The sequence below is a fragment of the Narcine bancroftii genome, chromosome 4, assembly GCF_036971445.1.
Source record: "Narcine bancroftii isolate sNarBan1 chromosome 4, sNarBan1.hap1, whole genome shotgun sequence".
Lineage (NCBI taxonomy): Eukaryota > Metazoa > Chordata > Chondrichthyes > Torpediniformes > Narcinidae > Narcine > Narcine bancroftii.
In genome coordinates this window covers 100111216-100131834 of record NC_091472.1, presented here as the reverse complement: position 1 = coordinate 100131834, position 20619 = coordinate 100111216, and the positions used below count along the sequence as shown (strand labels likewise).

At 42.1% G+C, this 20619-nt stretch overlaps 1 protein-coding gene and 1 pseudogene across 2 annotated transcripts in view; both read right to left on the bottom strand.

Moving 5' to 3' along the window:
* The window catches only part of pgm3 (phosphoglucomutase 3), an 89601-nt gene that overhangs the window by 15606 nt on the left and 53376 nt on the right, over positions 1-20619 (bottom strand). For both annotated transcript variants that reach the window (XM_069932207.1, XM_069932206.1), the window contains exons 9-11: positions 9243-9341; positions 6901-7020; positions 5160-5282 (exon numbers count right to left, since the gene is read on the bottom strand). In XM_069932207.1, coding sequence (XP_069788308.1) covers positions 5160-5282; positions 6901-7020; positions 9243-9341 — 342 coding nt within the window. The remainder of the gene's footprint in view (positions 1-5159; positions 5283-6900; positions 7021-9242; positions 9342-20619) is intronic.
* Positions 10908-10966, bottom strand: LOC138762564 (U6 spliceosomal RNA; annotated as a pseudogene).

Below are 20619 nucleotides of genomic sequence, written 5' to 3'. Positions count from 1 at the left end.
GCACTTCATTAAAGGACAGATGGAGAAGCTTTAGGGAGGGTACAGAGAAGATTTATTATGCTATTCCCTGGGTTGGGAAACATATCAGGGCTTTTCTCTTTGAAGTGACACAGGATGTGAGGCGACTTAATAGAGGTTAATAACAGCCAGCACCCTTTTCCCAGGGCAGCAACAACCAATACTAGAGGACATCTGTTTAAGGTGAGTGCAGTGATGTTTAAGTTTAGTGGTGATGTCAGAGGAATTTTTTTTAAATCTCTTTACCTATTTATTTATTATTTACTCACTGACAAAAGGCAAAGGAGGAAAAACCCAACACCCAACCCCAACCAACCAATTTTCCCCTGCAGCCGCTGCAACCGTGTCTGCCTGTCCCGCATCGGACTTGTCAGCCACAAACGAGCCTGCAGCTGACGTGGACTTTTACCCCCTCCATAAATCTTCGTCCGCGAAGCCAAGCCAAAGAAGAAAGACACAGAGAGTGGTGGGTAATTGAAATGCATTTCCAGGGGTGGTGGGCAAGGCTGGTGCAATTCTAGACAGGCACATGAATATAAGAAAAATGAAGAGTTATGAGTTGTGAGGGAGAGGATCCCAATGAGTTATACAAAATTCTGATAAATCTGGATAGAATACATGCAGGAAAAGTGTACTTAGGCATTCGACAAGAAAATCACGGCGATCATGGCACTGGTGCGGAGTCCAGTCTGGTGGCTAAGAAAGGAAGAGAGGAGAAGAGGCAAACTGTAGTGATAGGGGATGCCATAGTTAGTGGGACAGATAAGAGGTTCTATGAAAGGGTCAAGTTGCCTCCCTGGTGCCAGAGTCCGAGATATCTCAGATCGAGTTCGTGGCATTCTCAGGAGGCAGGGTGAGCAGATAGATGTAGGTATTAATTATGTGGGTAGGAAGGGTGATGAGGTCCTGCAAAGACAGTTCAGGGACTTAGGTGCAAAGTTGCAGGACAGGACCTCGGGTTGTAATCTCAGGATTGCTACCCACGCCACATGCTAGTGAGGTTAGGAATAAGAGGATAATGCAACTTGTGGCTAAAGACATGATGCATGAGGGAGGGTTCAGGTTTCTGGATCATTGGGCACTCTTTCATGGAAGGTCAGATCTGTTCCAATGGGACAGTTTGCATTTGTACTCGAGTGGGATTAATATCCTTGCGGGAAGGTTTGCTAGTGCTGCTCCAAGGGTTTAAACTAGATTTTCAGGGGGATGGGAACCAAAGTGCCAGGCCAGAGAGGGGAGTGGAGGAGGGAAAAGATGGTGAAAATTGCATGTAGAGTTAGAAGTCAAAGGATTATACATAGTGGAAATCTATTTCAATGCAAGATGTATTGTAGGATAGGCAGATGATTTAGAGCATGGATTGGCACATGGAATTATGACATTGTGGCCATTAGTGAAGCTTGGTTGCACAAGTAGCTGGACTAGCAACTCAATGTTCTGGGCTTCTATTGCTTCAGATCTGATAGAACGGGGTGAGGGGAGTTAGGCATCGCTTATCAGGGAAAATCAGGTAGGACAGACTAGACAATTCAACTACTGAGGCTACATGGGTGAAGCTCTGGAACATGAAAGGTATGACCAGACTTATGGGGTTGCATTACAGTCTTCCCAATAATCAATGAGAATCAGAGGAGAAAATCTGTAGAGAGATAGCAGACAGATACAGGAAACATAAGTTTGTGATAGTAGAAGATATTAATTTTCCACATATTGACTGGGACTCCCATACTGTAAAAGGGCTGGATGGCTTGGAGTTTGTCAAATGTGTTCAATAATGTTTTCTAAATCAATATAGCGGGAACAGCTACAGAAAATGCAATACTTCATCTCTTATTAGATCAGAGTAGTCAGTTATGTATGGAGCCAGAAGAGTTGCGAGAGATCTTAAATTGTTTTTTTGCATCAGTATTTACTCAGGAAACTGAAACTGAGTCAAGGGAAGTGAGGAAAACAAGCAGTGAGGTCATGGAACCATACAGATTAAAGAGGAGGAGGTGCTTGCTGCCTTAAAGCGAATAAGGATGGATAAATTCCTTGGGCCTGACAAGATAGTCCCTCAGACATTGAGGGAGGCTAGTGTAAAAATTGCAAGGCTCTGGCAGAAATATTTAGCTATGGGTGTGGTGCTGGGGAAAGGCTCCAAAAGTAACTCTGGAAATTATAGGCCGGTGAGCCTGGTGTTGGATGTAGATAAATTATTAGAAGATGTTCTAAGAGATCGGATATACAAGCATTTGGACGGACAGGGAATGTTTAGGGGATAGTCAACATGGCTTTGTACGTGGCAAGTCGTGCTTAACCAATCTTATAGAATTTTTTTGAGGCAATTACCAGGAAAGTTGATGAAGGAAAGGTTGTGGATATTATCTACATGGACTTTAATAAGGCCTTTGACAGGGACCAACATGGGTAGTTAGTCCAGAAGGTTCAAATGCTTGGTATTCCTGGTGAGGTACTAAATTGGATTCAATATTGGTTACATGGAAGAAGCCAGAGAGTGGTAGTGGATGATTGCTTCTCAGACTGGAGGCCTGCGACAGTGGTGTGCATCAGGGATCAGGGCTGGGACCATATCAATAATCTGGTTGATAATATGTTAAATAGGATCAGCAAGTTTGCAGATGACACTAACGTTGAAGGCAAAGGTGGTTTTCAAAGCTTGCAGAGGGATCTGGACCAGCTGGAAAAATGGGCTGAAAATGGCAGATGGAATATAATGCAGACAAGTGTGAGGTGTTACATTTTGGAAGGACAAACCAAGGAAGAACACACATGATAAATGGTAGGGCACTGAGGAATGCAGTAGAACAGAGGGATCTGGAAATACAGATACAGTTTCCTAAAAGTGGTGTCACAGATGGATAGGGTTGTAGAGAGCTTTTGGCACATTGGCCTCCATAAATCAAAGTATTGAATATAGGAGTTGGGATGTTATGGTAAAGTTGTATGGTGAGGTCAAATTTGGAGTAGTGAGCAATTTTGGTCACCTAACTACAGGAAAGGATATCAATAGGCAGTTCGGATAGCATAGCGGTTAGTGCAACAGCGATCGGGACCAGAGTTCGAATCCACGCTATCTGTAAGGAGTTTGTACGTTCTCTCCATGTCTGCGTGGGTTTCCTCCAGAGACTCCAGTTCCCTCCCACCACTTGAAACGTATTGGGGTTGTAAGTTAATTGGGTTTAATTGGGCGGCACGAGCTCGTGGGCTGAAGTGACCTGCTACCATGCTGCCTATCTCGATTTAAAAATAAAAATAAAATAGAAAGAGTGCAGAGAAGATTTACTAGGATGTTTCCTGGACTTCAGAAACGGAGTTACAGAAAAAGGTTAAACAGATTAGAACTTCATTCCCTGGAGTGCAGAATAATGAGGGGAGATTTGATAGAAGTATTTAAAATTATGAGGAGGATAGACAGAGTAAATGTAGGTCGGCTTTTTCCACTGAGGCTGAGTTACAAAATGGAGGAAATGAGTTAAGGGTGAAACGGAAAAAAATTTAGGGCAGGGATGGGCAACCTTTTTTTAAAACTCACATTCCACCTTAAGTATCCCTATGCCATAAATGCTCTTTGATTTTGTTCATGGCTTCGTAACTCCAAAGGAAATTAACCAATGACAATTTTTCACAAGCAAAATATTTCAGTAACAATTGGGTCTAGAACAGTGATTCTTAACCTTCCCTTCCCACTCGCATACCACCTTAAACAATCCCTTACCAATCAAAAGCATTTTATGGCATAGGAAACACTTAGGGTAGAATGTGAGTTTTAAAAAGGGTTGCCCACCCCTGGTTTAGAGGGAACATTAAGGAGAACATCACACACAGTGGTGGGAGTGTAGAAGGAGCTGCCAGCTGAAGTGGGGAATGCGGGCTCAATTTTAACATTTAAAAAGTATTTGGAAAGGATGGAAGGGGTATGGAGGGCTACAAATAGGGTGCAGATCAGTGGGACTAAGCAATCAGATAGTTCGGCACAGACTCGTAGGGCTGAAGGGCCTGTTTCTGTGCTGTAATGTTCTATGGTTCTAAAGTCTGCAGGTCCTGGGGTCGAATGCAATATCCAAATGTGCTAGAGAAACTCAGCAGGTCACATTTCCTCTGGATGCTGCGTGACCTGCTGAGTTTCTCCAGCACATTTATGTATTGTGGATGAATATTCCTGATAAGAACAAAAGGTTACCGTCGAAGAACAAGTGTAAACCATTTAGGTCTGAAATGAGGAGAAACTTTCACTTGGAGAATTTACTACTACAGAAATTTGTTGAGGCCAGTTTATTATATATATTCAAAACTGAGTTGGATGTGGCCCTTAAGACTAAAGGGACCAAGGGGCTTTGGAGAGAAAGCAGGGATAAGATACTGAGGTCACACAATCAGCCGTCATTGACCTGAAGAGCGATGCAGTCTTGAAGGCTGAATGGCCTTCTCCTGCATTTACTTTTATGTTTACATACAATGGCTTGTGCATGTTTGTACCATACCAAGTGTTTTGTGGTCAATTAAGTCATTTTTAAAGCTAATTTTAAAGTAATGAAGTTCTGGAAGACAAACCGTACACAATATTTGTGGACAAAAGTAACGAAAGAATCTGACACAACAAAATCTTTAACACCTATCTGAGAGCAGTTATTTAGTACCCTCATAATTAACCCAAGGTCTCTCCCTTTTTCCTCATCCCTCTGTCTCCCTTCCTTCAGCTCCCCACCCTTTACCTTTCCTTATAGGCCCTCTGCCCTCTCCCCCATCACTTCTCAGTTTCTTTTGCTTCTACCCTCCCACCAGTCTCCTTTTACTTGTTAGCCTGTGTTCCCCTCTCTTCCCCCACCTCCTCTACTCCCCCTGCTTTTTACTCGGACATCTGTCTGATTATTTGCACTAGTGAAGAAGGGCTCAGGCCCAAATTATCTTCTGCTCTTTGCTTACCGTGGCGGCTGAGTGACCTGCTTAGTTTCTCCAGCTCTTTTGTATACGGCATCTCCAATGGTGCTGCATTCCCTCAGAACTACTCTAAAGCCTCCATCTAGATTGTGCTCTCAAGTCTCTCAGGCCAGATCCCACTGCACAATGGACATGTCTAAGTATTTCCCAAATAATGTCTACACAACCCTTCAAAACCTATGACCTTTTGAATGACTCACCTTTACTTTCAATTGTCTGTTAGGAAGGTCAGTGTAAATCAAATCCCATTGCTGGATAGTTAAGCCTTTGATGAACAGGATGGCTTCTATGGTCAGCAGGTCCGATATGGCATCACCAACCGTCTATAAAGTCAGCATTAAAAAATACACCATAAATTGAAGGCTGAAGTCTTATTCAGATATCTAGGTTGATCTTCCCAAACAAAGCCAAGAATAATTATAAATGAAATGGAATAAATTATTCCAAAATATTTGTACACATTTATTTTATATTTTTATGTATGTATCTGATTATTAAGTTGCTGTGTGAGAAATATATTATGCGTGTGCACAGTGGCCTGGAGAAATAGCTTTTTTGTCTGTTTGTATATGTACAGTCAGCTGATGGGGTTGAACTTCAGTAATCTATTATGTCTCACTGGGTTTCATATCAGGAGGCGAGACTTTGCAAAAGCAGATTTGTTTAGTCTTTGCACTTTCTGGAATCCACTTCCATTATGACAAAGGAAGAAGTGGATAAAGCCACGGTGAGGAAAGGAACAATTGGTGGAACCAGAGTACAGACATGATGAACTGAATGGTCTTTTTCAGTGCTGTAGCCATATTCCATTAACATAATATCAATATCGGATGGCAGTCTCTTCAATCTGAGGCGCCTGCAAGCTCACACCAAGACACAAGAGCAACTTGTCCGTGAACTACTCTTTGCAGACAATGCCGCTTTAGTTGCCCATTCAGAGCCAGCTCTTCAGCGCTTGACGTCCTGTTTTGCGGAAACTGCCAAAATGTTTGGCCTGGAAGTCAGCCTGAAGAAAACTGAGGTCCTCCATCAGCCAGCTCCCCACCATGACTACCAGCCCCCCCACATCTCAAAACGGTCAACCAGTTTACCTATCTCGGCTGCACCATTTCAATCAGATGCAAGGATCGACAACGAGATAGACAACAGACTCACCAATGCAAATAGCGCCTTTGGAAGACTACACAAAAGAGTCTGGAAAAACAACCAACTGAAAAACCTCACAAAGATTAGCGTATACAGAGCCGTTGTCATACTCACACTCCTGTTCGGCTCCGAATCATGGGTCTTCTACCGGCATCACCTACGGATCCTAGAACGCTTCCACCAGCGTTGTCTCCGCTCCATCCTCAACATTCATTGGAGCGACTTCATCTCCAACATCGAAGTACTCGGGATGACAGAGGCCGACAGCATCGAATCCACGCTGCTGAAAATCCATCTGCGCTGGGTAGGTCACGTCTCCAGAATGGAGGACCATCGCCTTCCCAAGATCGTGTTATATGGCGAGCTCTCCACTGGCCACCGTGACAGAGGTGCACCAAAGAAGAGGTACAAGGACTGCCTAAAGTAATCTCTTGGTGTCTGCCACATTGACCACCGCCAGTCGGCTGATCTCGCCTCAAACCGTGCATCTTGGCGCCTCACAGTTCGGCCACAAACGAGCCTGCAGCTGACGTGGACATTTACCCCTCCATAAATCTTCATCCGCGAAGCCAAGCCAAAAGAAAAATATCAATATTCACTTTCCCTGGGATTACCTGTCCAATCTAACCTTCAGCTGTTTGTTACCAACATGAGCTCCCAGCTTCTATACGTTAAGGAGACACAAATCAGTCCAAGATCCTTTTGCCCTTTTTCTGCAAAGTATCGACCTATAGCTCAGCATGAATTAACAGAATGGGAAATTGCCACACATTATACTGACCAAGTTGCACTCACCTGGTTGATTAAGTCTATGGTATGTTCAAGCACTTTGGCTGCACTGCTTTTCTCTCCCTTTTGGCTTTCATCCTGAGCCATCTGTCTAATTTTGCTCTCAGCTGCTTTACTAAAGAGAACCTGAAGCAAGATAAACAAGCCAGGACATTTCAGATTTGATGCAATGTTGCCTAAAGTATTGTTCTTCATTCCGAAAACAACATTTTAGATTTAACATTTCTATCAAGCAGACATAGAGACTCCATTTCGACCATTGGGATTTCTTATTTTCTCCCCAAATGAATAATCCCCAAATAGATGCAGTGCTTAAGTTGTATATAAGTTGCATTGCTATTTTTGATTTGGAGAAACCTTGAATGTCATATGGACATTCCAAAACTGCAACCGTATTGGCATTAAATTCAATTGGGGTAGACTTCTACAGGTCTACTATTATTCTTAGTATGGCAGCCCACCACCGTGGAGACCGAGCCGGCACGTAGTAAACAGTAAACAGCAACATAACACATTGTAACATATCCCTTAACACAGTGAACTGATGCGGTCGAAAGCTGGAGCAGTACAAGACGAGCAGCCGTAAAATGGTGCTGGCCAAGCTGCCCAGCTAATAGACCAATAACAAGCTAGGGAAGAAGGGTGTTCACATGCAAGTTGTTTTTGCCCGCGATTGTTATTCATGCGGCTGATGTCAGCCAATCAAACAAATGGCAGGAACTCCAACTGTATAAAAGGATCTTTTCCAGCCTCAATAAATCTCAGAGCTTAACCTCCCACACTACGAGTGTGTGTGTTTCGGCTACATTAGGAAATTTAGATGATTGATTGCGGTTATAAAAGCTTTATCACCTTTGTCTTTCCCTGTCTTCTGATGACTTGATATTTCATTTATTTATTTTATTTATTGTTAGAGTAGATACATGACATCACATACACCCTAAGATTCCTTTTTCCTGTGGGTGTGGCAGTAAATGGTCGAGCAAAAATAAACTGTACACAGCATAAAACATGTAATCAAATATGGAACTGTACAGATAACAAATGTAAACAAACTGACTGTGGAACACAGAGAGAACCAAAGAAAAATCAATAAAGTGCACAAGAGTCCTTAAATGAGTCTCTGATTGACTTTGTCGTTGAGGACTCTGATGGTGGAGGGGGAGAGCAGCTCTTTCTGAACCTGGTGGTGCAAGTCTTGTGGCACCTACACCACTTCCCTGATGGCAACAGTGAGAACAGAGCGGGTGTTGGGTGGTGTGGGTCTTCAATGATTGCTGCTGCTCTCCGATGGCAGCGTTCCCTGTAGATGTACTCAATAGAGGGGAGGGTTTTGCCTGTGATATCCTGGGCTGTGTCCACTACCTTTTGGAGGGCTTGACATTCAGGGGTATTGGTGTTCCCATACCAGACCATGATGCAGCAGTCAGCACAGTTTCCTCCACTCCTCTGTAGAAATTTACCAGAGTTTCTGGTGTCATACCAAACCTCCACAAGCTCCTGAGGAAGTAGAGGAGCTGATATGCTTTATTCATGATGTCATAAGTGTGTTGGGCCCAGGAAAGATCCTCCAAGATAGTGACTCCCAAGAACTTAAATTTACTCACCCTTTCCATCTCTGATTTCCCCCAAGGGATCTCTGGATTGTAAACCTCTGGCTTTTTTTTTTCCCCTGAGTCAACAATCAGCTCCTTAGTTTTGGTGACAATGAGTGCAAGGTTGTTGTTGGTGCACCATTCAGCCAAATTTTCAATCTCCATCCTGTTTGCTGACTCCTCCCCTTCCTTTATCCAACCCACTGCCATGATATCATTGACCAATTTGTAGATGGTGTCATTGTCGTACTGAGCTACACAGTCATAATAAAGGGCTAAGAACGCAGCCCTGTGGAGATGATGAAGATTGTGAAGGAGAATCTTCATACAGTATTTTCATACTTTCAAATTTTCACACCACAGCATGCTGATCAAATTAAAATGGAAATCATTCCATTTGCAAGTGTAGCGGGCACATTTTGAAAGTGGTCATTTGTGCAGCTATTGTGGAAGGCTAATGTTCTTTATCTTTCCTATCTGTGTTTTTCCAATCATAAAAAGAGGAAGAGGTTGTCAGCTCCAGGTCTTGTGCCCATTCTACATTTCCCATTCACACTAATATTTCTTGAGCATTCGGTGTCACTTAATTTTCATCCTTTACAACAAAGCACTTTTTTGATAAATTTGCCAGAATTTGCTCTACCTTTATTACTTTTTTATTTCATAAATTCTGCCATTAGTACAAGTATCTTCTCAACATCACGCAACTTAAGACTGAAACAGATGAGATGAGCTCTCCTTTCAGTCACTTACTGTGCCATGGCCATTTGCTTCAAAGTAAACCCCAATGTCAAATTCCTGAGCTTTATGGTGCAAAAACTTTACTCCTGTGTTCACGCAGTGTACAGGAACCTAAGAAAAAGGACAAACGCACACTTAAAAATCTGTCAACAAAATTGGTCATCTCCAAATCCACAATGGGACAGTGACAATTCTTAACTTGATTTGTTCTGCTCTTGACTGATTTTTGGAACTATATCTAGAGTCATACAACATAAAAACAGGGCCTCCTCTCTTTACATGGTCACTGTAGGTGGCCGTGTCCCTGAAACAATACCAGTCCGTGGTCTCAAAGCAGTCTTGCAGCACTGCTGTGCACCACTCCCGACATGTCCAAATCTCCCTGTGAACTGATCTAGTTTGCTTTTTCAGAGGTCTGTATGCCAGGAAAAGTTTGAGAGATACATGATCCGAATAACCATAGTGGGGATGATGTGCTGCCTTATCTTGGGGACGTTGGTGTACACCCAATTCAGGGTGTTCTCTCCTCTGGACGAGAAGTACACATGCTGATGAAACCATGGATGGACAGTTTTCAGGTTGGGATGATGGAAGTCGTCAGCAACAATCATGGCAACTCAGGGTATGAAGTCTGGGCTTCATAAAGCACCATAAAGCTCCTTCACTGCTTCACCCTTATTAGTCAAAGGTGAAACCAGTGTGGCTAAGAATTCCCTTGGCCAGTATGGAAGGGTCTGAATTTCACCAGGATGTGAGCAGAAGATCTTCACAATAGAGACATTGGTGCACCAGTTCTTGATATAAATGCCCAGTCCCCCTCCTTGAGAAATGAGAGCATCTGATTAAAAACTCCTGTAGTCACAGGGAACATAAGAACATAAGAAATAGCAGGAGCAAGGTCATCTGGCCTGCTGAGTCTGCTTCACCATTTAGTGAGATCATGGCTGATCTGGCCGTGGACTCATCCACCTACCTGCCTTTCCCCAGAATCCTTCAATTCTCTCCAAAGCAAAGATCTATCCAACTCTGCCTTAAATTTATTTAATGCAGCATCCCTTACTGCTTTCTTGGCCAGAGAATTTCCTAGATTCACTACTCTCTTGAAATAGCAGTTCCTCCTCATCTCCATCATAAATCTACTCCCCTGAATCTTGAAGCATGATGTAGCCAGAAGCTGTGGGTGCAAGTATGGCACCAGACACATCTTCCCCTATCCTCCACTCTGTCTTCTATAGGGACTTCCCCCTCTGCGACTCCCTCATGCAACATACCCTATGTCTACTCTTACTGCCAGCATAAAGAACTTTCCTGCCTATACCTAATCTACTCCTTTCATAATTTTATAATTTCTAAGATAGCCCGTTCACTCTTCTGAATTCTAGTGAGAACAGTCCTAGAAAACTCAATCTCTCTTCATTGTGTGACCTCTTATCTGTGGAATCAACCAGGTGAACCTCCTCTGCATCACCTCTGAAGCCAAAGTATATTTTCTCCCAAAGAGACCAGAACTGCAAACAGTACTCCAGCTGCAGCCTCATCACATGACCCTGTACAGCTGCAGCATATCCTCCCTGATTTTAACTTCAATCCTTCTAACAATGGTTAACATCCTATTTGCCTCTTGATTACCTGTTGTATTCTGCAAGCCAACCTTTTGTGAATCATGCACAAGCACTCCCATGCTAATCTTCTCTGTATCATTCCAATTTTAGTATATGTGCTGCCAAAGCGAGCACGTGCACAAGCACTCCCAAGTTCCTCTGCACAACAGCAAGCTGTAGTCTTTCACCACTTATATAATAATCTGATCTTCTATTTTTCCTTCTAAAGTGGATGTCCTTGCATTTACCAGCATCTGCCCTACCTTTGCCCACTCACTTAACCTATCTATATCTCTCAACAGACTCTCCACATCCTCTGAACAATTTGCTTTTCTATTCAATTTAGTTACAAACTTTGATACACTTCCCTCTATCAAATCACTAATGTATATTGTGAACATTAGACCGGTGAAACTCTGCTCACCACTGATTGCCAATCAGAAAAACAACCATTTATCTCACTCTCTTCCTTCTATTGGTTAGCCAATCCTTTATCCATGCAAATACTTTACACCCAACTCCATGCATCATTATCCTTGTCTTTTATATGGACCTTATCGAGCACTTCTGGAAATTCAAATACACTAATCCTGTTCGCCTCTGTTCACTGTACTCGTTATATAATAAAAGAGCTCCAGCAAATTTTTCAAACAGAACCTGCCCTTTTAAATCCATGCTACATCTATCTGATGGAACAATTTTTATCCAAATGTCTTGCGAGTTCTTCCTTGATTTATTTTAAATTTAGACATACAGCATAGTAACAGGTCACAAGGTAAAACACAAAAGTCTGCAGATACTTTGGTTGAAGTAAAAACAAAATACAGCAAAGATAAAAATACATAACCAATGTTTCGGGCTTGAGCCCTTCATCAAGGCATGAAAAAATGTTGGCAGGCATCTGAATAAAAGGGTTAAGGGGAGGCAATAAGTGGAGAAAGGAAGGGAGGTATAACAGGATAAGTTAATAAAATAAATGTTTAAAAGGGGGAATAAGATTAGGTAGTTTGGGTCATTTTTCACAAGCAAACATCACATTTCAGAAACAAAGACAGAAGAGGAGACAGGAACAGAAAATGAAACAAGAGAGAGAGAGGGAAGATAAAAGTTCCAGCAGCATGCAAGGCTGCAGTGAGAAAAGCCTACTAAAGGCCCCATTTCAAGAAAGGTTTTGAGTTCCGAGTTCAGACTATTCAAAATCTCTGTCGCGGCTGGATATTGTGTTTCTCCTGAAATAGGGGAAAATAACTCTTTGTGGTCACCTGGAAGAAGGCACCTTTCTTTGGGAAGACACTTAGGTTGTTGATTTAAGGAAATCAGAGGTGGGGGAGTCACGTGATGGAGTAGTGGCCGGTCGGGAAAACCAGCCCTCTCCAGGAAAATAGAAAAAAGTCAGGAAAAAGCAAAGCAGAAAAGAAATAAAGTACGATAAATAGAAGATAAAGATACAGAGAAGAGAAAGAAGATGGCTTCCAAGAAGGAGAAAGTAAGAACAGTGGGAAAAAAAAGTCATTGGAGAAGAAGGAAGAAGACCTTACCTGCAGAAGGAACAAGACGCTGTGGTGACAAGGAGTGCCCAACCCTCGAGGTCAGGACCTGCCCTGCAGAGTCGCGATCCACCAGTCTGTACACTACAAAAATGGCTCTCGAAGCCAAACAAAAGTGCGCAACTGCTCATGTGCGAGGAGTTGTGCATGCACAGTGCGCAATCAGAGGAGAAAGAGGACACCAGCGGGAGGGGGGCTCAGCAGAGGAGCGGGCTTCCACAAACTGAGCAGCTGAGAGACGCCCAACACCAGGGCTCTCAGCTGGAGGATAAGGAAGACAGCATAAGAGGGTGCGACGAAACAGACGTGGAAGACAGACGGAGGGAAGATTGACAAGAAGACCATCGTCAAGAAGCACAACAGACGAGCAGCCCAAGAGGGGAGGAACAGCAACAAGAGGGCCAGCAAGAAGAGGCCCGACAAAGAGATACAAGCAGCTCATCAGGAAAAACAGAAGAGACACAGTCACAAAGAAGAGAAGAAGAAAACACAAACACAGATACAGACACAGAAGAAGAGGAAGAAAACCAAGATCTTCACAGAGAAATAGAAGGTAAAACTGATGGACAAAGAGAAATAAAAGGTAAAACTGATGAACAGAATGTAGATAAAGTCTTTTTTGAAGAACAAATGAGATCACTAAAGGAATGGTTGTCATTAGAGTTTAATGCAATTAAAAGGAAAATGAAAAGAACAGAAGATAAAATGCAAAGGTTAGAACTGGTAATGACAGAAATAGGGAAAAGAGTAGAGAATGTGGAAGAGCGGGATGGCTGTAGAAATGGAAGTGAATGACAAGAGAAAAATTGGAAGAAAGTGACAAAAAAAATTAGAGACACAAGAGTTGTTATCTCAGAAAATTGATATGTTGGAAAATTATAGTAGGCAAAACAACATAAAAATAGTGGCCCTGAAGGAGGGTGAAGAAGGCACAGATATGAAGGAATTTATAAAAGAATGGATCCCGAAATTCCTGGGAATGACAGAAATGCAGGAAGAAATGGAAATAGAAAGGGCACACAGAGCATTAGCTCCGAAACCACAGGCACATCAAAATCCAAGATCAATCTTAGTAAAATTTTTGTGATATACGACAAGAGAAAATATACTGGAATAGGCAAGGAATAAAATTAAAGATAATAAACAATTGGAATACAAGGGTCAAAAAATTTTTTTTTATCCAGACATAAAGCTTTAAACTCTTAAAGAAGAGGAAGGAATTTAATACAGCAAAATCAACTCTATGGAAAAAGGTTACAAATTCATATTAAGACATCCAGTCGTGCTTAAAATAGCAAAACAGGGAGCAAAACAGACTGTTCTCAGATCCAGAGAAAGCACAAGAATTCGCAGAACGTTTGCAGGTCAGGAGAAGAGATGAAGAGATGTAACAAGAATGAAGAACAGTGATAAAGTATATATAAAGATGTAAAAACAATGTATATGTAAAGAACTAAAAAGTGAAAAGAGAAGGGAAGGAAGGGAGTAAGGGGGGGAAAAAAGAGAGCTTTGTTATATATGTTTAAAAAAAAGTGTTTTCTGGAGAGGGCTGGGTGGAGGGGGAATAACCGTCACTGCAAAATCACGCTGCGAACAAGATCACAACCCAAATGAAAAGGGGAGTTGTGGTTGCCCAGCAAGGGGTATAGGGCAACTCAGAGAGGGGGGGGGAACTTTTGGGGTTAAGATATTAGTGGATGTGGGAATTGCAGGGGTACTTGTGTTGTCATATATTAAGTGTAATAAGAGAAAACTAAGAGATGAAAATGGGGAACAGGGAGATGGAGGTGGCAAAGAAGTAGAAAAGAGATGTATACAAGATGGCCATGTTGAACGATATGACTATAAACATTAATGGAATACATAACCAAATTAAAAGAAAGAGGCTACTAAATTTATTGAAGAAGGAAAAAATAGATATTGCATTTGTGCAGGAAACGCATCTAACTGAAGTGGAACATAACAAACTAAAGAGAGACTGGGTAGGACACTTATCATCCTATAATTCAAAAGCTAGAGGTGTAGCCATACGAGTTAACAAAAATGTACCAATCAAAACAGAGGAGGAAATAATAGATCCGGCAGGGAGGTATGCAATGATAAAGTGTCAAATACACTCAGAATTTTGGAATTTGCTCAAAATATATGCACCTAACGAGGAGGATCATAAGTGCAAAAAAAAATTCATTATGATAGCCTTAGCGATAGCAAAAAAATGTATAATGTCAACTTGGAAAATGGAAGAAAGCATGAGAATAACAGCAATGGTACATGGAAATGAATAAATGTATTCCATTGGAAAAAATAACATACAATTTAAAAAATAGTCACAATGTTTGAACAAATTTGGGAACCATTTGTGGAACATATCAGAGAGAGCTTGCCTACGACCTTCATCCCCTAAAATGAGAATGAAAATAATAAGTCAAAACGACTAGATTCAGTGTCTTGTTTATTTTCCTTTGTGTGAAAATATTGTTTTATGGTTTTATTGTATTGTATATGTTGAATATTTATGGGTATTCGAGGGGGGTGGGTAGAGGGGAGGGAGGGAAGGGGGGAAGAAAAGACCATTGTGTAAATTTAATGAGATGCATTTGTACATATTTTGGTTGATATGGTTCAGTGTGAAAAAAATTATTTAAAAAAAGGAAATCAGTTTGTGTGTCCAACAAACACCAAACCTCTCTGTCTGCACCCACCAAAGACCTTCCTGACTGGTAACAACTTAAGTTAAGGCACCAGAGCCTGTTGAATGTAATGACTGTTTAATTCCATCACAGTACTGAAAACTCCCGATACCAGTAAAGTCGGAGAAGTGGACTTGGAGAAGTGGACAGTGAAAAAGAACCATCTTCACACACACGCACAAACACAAAATTAGGAAGGGGTTAAGTAAAGCAACTTAATAGTGATAAGTTAAATATTGATCTTATTCTGTATTAAGAAAATAAAACCATATTGTTTAAGTAGCCACTGTCTTGGTGAATTTCTGTTGCTGCTAGTTTTGAGTCCTTTGGGCTCGTAACAGAGGGCACAGCAGCAAGCAAGGGGAGAAGGGATGGCAAGATGAATAGAGAGGGAAGGGTTGGAGATCTGACAGGGGGAAGGGAAAGGAGAGCAGGTTAGCAGAAACCGGAAAAGTCAATGTCGATACCATCTAGCTGGAGAGAGCCCAGACAGAAAATCAAGTGTTGTTCCCCCAATTTATGGGTGGTCTTGCTGGGATAGTACATGAGGAGTATAGGAGTGGGTCGCAGAACTGAAATAGTTGGACACTGGGAGGTCTCGGTCACTGGTGCAGACAGAGTGAAGGTGTTCAGAGAAACGATCTCCCAATCTGTGCCCAGTTTCTCCAATGTAGAGAAGGCCACAAAGGGCACATTGAATACAGTAAATCAATCCTGCAGATACACATTTGAAAGTCCTGTTTGGGGCCCCAGACTGTGGTTACGGAGGAGCTGTAAGCGCAAATAGGCTACCAGACACATCTTTCCTCTCTTCCCTTCTTTGCCTTCTGTAGGGACTTCTCCCTATGTGACTCCCTCATGCACTCATCCCTCTCTACCAATCAAAACCCCACCATCTTCCCCTGTGGCTGCAGGAGCTGCCACACGTGCCCACACCTCCTCCCTCACCACAGTCCGGGGCAGCAAACAGGCCTTTCAAGTAAAACAACATTTCACTTGTGTACCTGCAGGATTGATTTACTGCGTACGGTGCTCCCTTGGTGGCCTTCTCTATATCGGAGAGACTGGGAGCAGACTGGGAGATCACTTTGCTGAGTACCTTTGCTCTATCTGCACCAGTGACAGAGACCGCCCAGTGGCCAACCATTTTAGTTCTGCATCACACTCCCATACTACCATGTATGTCCATGGACTCGTGTACTATCCCACCAAGGTGATGCGTACATTAGAGGAACAACACCTGATTTTCCATACGGGCACTCTTCAGCCTGATGGGCATTAATATTGACTTTTAAGGTTTCTGCTAACCTGTTCTCCTTTCCTTACCCCTGTCAGATCTCTACCTGTTTCCCTCTATTCACCTAGCCATCCCTCCTCCCCGTTTGCTGCTGTGCCCTCATTCCCTTCTCCATCTATTACCTTTGCGACTTTGCCTCCCCACTCATCCTTTGTTTTTGGCCGCCTGCTGACATTTTTTCCATACCATCATGAAGGGCTCAAACCCAAAATGTTCATTATGTATCTTTATCTTTGCTATATAAAGGACACTGTTTAACCTGCTGAGTTTTTACAGTATTGTATTTTTAATGGTAACAGGCCCTTTCAGCCAACAAGCCCATGCCATCCGATTTAACCCAATTGATTTACAACCTCCGGTACATTTTTGGATTGTGGGAGGAAACTGGAGCACTCATAAGAAACCCATACAGATATGGGAAGATCATACAAATTCCTGGTTCGAACCCCGATCCATCAACACTGGCGCTACAACAGTGTTGCGCTAACCACTAATGATAGCTTCAAGCATTTTTCTGATGATAGGCATTAAATTAACTGGCCTATAGTCTATATCCTTTCCGTTTTCAGATAGTGGCATGTTATTCGCTGTCTTACAATCCCCGAAGACCTACCCAAATTCCCAAAGAATTTTGATAAATTATTACAAATGCCTTAACTATAACTTCTTTTCTAACTTCCAACTATAACACCCTTTCTTTTAGTACACTGGGATGTCTTCCATCAGAACATACATTACAGCACTGTACAGGCCTTTCAGCCCATGATATTGTGCCGACCTATATACAGTATATTGATTCCAGCACCAACCTAACCCTATCCAACCACACACCCATAACCCTCCAGTTTTCTTACATCCATGTACCTATCCAAGGGTCATTTAAATCTTCCTATTGTACCCACCTCCACCATCACCCTCAGCAATGCATTCCAGACACTCACCATTCTCTGTAAAAATCTTTCCTCTGACACAATGGGCGGCACGGTTGGTGTAGCAGTTAGCAAAATGCCCTTATAGTGCCAGCGATCGTGACTGAGGTTTGAATCCGTGCTTCCTGTAAGGAGTTTGTACGTTCTCCCCATGTCTGAAAGGGTTTTACCTGGGGGCTCTGGTTTCCTCCCACCGTTCAAAACATAAATGGGTGTAAATTGGGCAGGCACAAACTCATGGGCCAAAATGTCCTGTTATCATACTTTATGTCTAAATTTGTTTTTTTTATTTAAAATCTCCCATGAACTTTCCTCCACTCATCTTAAACAGAGGTCTTCTGGTATTGCCCATTAATACCTTCGGGAAAAGGTGCTGGCTTGTACACCCTCTCTCGATCCTTCAATCTTATATTCCTCTATTAAGTCACCCTCATCCTTCATCACTTCAAAGAGAAAAGCCCAAGTTCTGTTAACTTTGTTTCACAAGACATGTTCTCCAATCCAGGCAACGTCCTGGTAAATCTCCTGGGCACCTGCTCCAAAGCATCTACATCCTTCCTGTGATGAGGTGACCAGAACTGAACAAACCTCCAAGTGTGATCTAAACAGAGTTTTGTAGAACAACATTACCTCATGACTCACTCTACTGCGCCACCCCTCCACTTCTTCATCCAAGTCATTTGTAAAAATCACAAAGAGCAGGGGTCCCAGTACAGTTCCTATGGAACTTAACTAATCATTGATCTCCAGGCAGAATATGTTCCATCAACAACTACCCTCGGCTTTCTACAGACAAGCTCATTCCAAATTAAAGCAGACAAGTAAGTTTCCTATGCCTCATGACTTCTTGAATGAGTCTACCACTGGAGACATTGTCAAATGCCTTACTAAAATCCATATACATCACATTCATCACTTTACTTTCATCAATTTCGTATGTCACCTCCTCAAAAAACTCAATTAGGCTCGTAAGGCATGGCCTGCCTCTCACAAAGCCATGCTGTCCATCTGAGAAGATTCTGCTTCTCCAAATGCTTGTAATCATAACCCTCAGATCCTTCCCCAATAGTATGCACACCACCAATGCAAGATTCACTGGTCTATAATTCCCAGGATTCAGCCGCACATGCTTCCCCCCCACCCCCCACTTTATCCCTAATCAGCTCTGCCCTCACTCTCATCATTGTTTTTCTTTTTTCATGCACGTTTAGAACATGCTAGGGTTTTCCTTAATCCTACTTACTAAGGTCCTTTCATGCCTCCATCCTGCTCTCCTAAGGACTTTTTTTAAGCTCTTTCTTGGCTATTATATAATTCTCATCAGCCCTTCCTGGCGTTTGCTTCCTCCTTCTGCCTAACTAACTTTTTCACCTTTTGTCAACCATGGCTCCTTTACTCTGCCATCCTTTTTCTGTCTCAGTGGGACAAGTGTATCCAGAACCTACGAATGTGCTCCCTCAACATCCTCCACACTTCTGCTGTTCTTTTCCCTGAAAATATTGGTTTCCAATTTACTCTTTACTTTGGTTTTACCCCATGGTAATCATCCCTTCCCCAATTAAATATTTGAATGGGAAAATCAGGTTGGTTCTGGATCCCAAAAGAAGGTAATTATAGAATGCTTCCCTTTTAGAGCAGCTTGTGGCTGTCTCGGGAAAAGACAATTCTAGACAGGATGTTGTATACTGAACCAGATTTTATAAGGGAGATAAGGTAAAGTAACCTGCTAGGAGGCAGTGATCAAAATATGATAAAATTCCCTCTGCAGTTTGAGAGGGAGAAACCAAATTAAGAAATACCAGTAATAGAGCAAAGAGAAAGATACATAATAAACATTTAATCTATACCTTGATGAAGGCTCAAGCCCGAAATGTTGGTTATGTATCTTTCTCTTTGCTATATAAAGTATGCTCTTTGACCCACTGAGTTTCTCCAACATTGTGTTTTTACTAAAGGTAAATGTTAGCATTTATTTCAAAGGGGTAGAATATATGAATGGCATCCTGTAACCTTGGGTCACTTAGAAATGAAATGAGCAAATTATTGCTAAATATTTACACACATTTGGTTTAATTATATTTTTATGGATACATGTGATTATTATATGCTCTGTATAATAAATATAATGTGTGTACTATGGTCCAAAGAAACCCTGGTTTGTCTGGTTTTACATGCACAGTCAGATGATGATAAACTTAAAAGCAGAGATTGAGGCTTTATAAGGAATTAGTCAAACCACGCAAAGTATTATGAGCAGTTTTGAGCTCCTCATCGAAGGATGTGTTAGCATTGGAGAAAATCCAAAGGAGACTCACTAGAATGATCCCGAGTGAAAGGTTAATCTTAAGAAGTGCATTTGTTGGCTTTGGGCCTATACTTTCTGGAGTTTAGAAGAATGATCTCATTGAAACTTATTGAATACTGAAAGGCCTGGATAGCATGAATGTGACATTTTATTCAGTGCACAGCTTCTGAATACAAAAATGTCCCCTTAGATCCTTATCCAGAAGGTGGTGAATCTATGGAAATCATCACCGCAGATTGCTATGGAGGCCATTGGGTATATTTAAAATGGAGAGAAGGGAAGGCAAGGTTACAGGGGAAGACAGATGAAAAGGGTGGAAAAGGATAGTTATTCCTTCAATAGATGGCAAACTATTGGAGAATATTTCTTAGGGACAAGATTAACAAGCATTTAAAAAAGTACATTCTTCTCAGGGATAGCCAGCGTGGCTTTGTGAGGGGCAAGTTGTGCCTCATGTGCCGACCTGAGTTTCTTCAGGAAGTGACTAAAGAAATTAATGAAGGGAGGGTGGCAGATGTGGTGTTTATGTATTTTATGACGGCATATGATAAGGTCCATCAGGGTAGACTAATTCAGAAAATTATGAGGCATGGGATCCATGGAACCTTGAATATGTCGATTCAGAATTGCTTGCAGAAAAAGAGGGTAGTAAAAGAGGGCAACACATTCTGGCTGGAGCTCCACAGGGATCTATTCTGGGACCCACCTCCATGATTTTTATAAATAACTGGACAAAAATGTGGAGGGGTGGGTCAGTAAGTTTGCAGATGACATGAAGGTTGGAGGTGCTGTGGATAGTGCAGAAGATGTCGTAGGCTACAACAGGATATAAATGGGATGCAGAGTTAGGCAGAGAAGTAGCAGATAGAGTGCAAATTGGACAAGTGTGAAGAGATGCATTTTAGAAGGTCAAACTTGAAGGTGGAGAACATGGCTAATGGAGGATAGTTAACAGTGTGGAAGTACAGAGGGACCTCGGCGTCCAATCCATACATCTCTCAAGGTTGCCACATAGGTTGA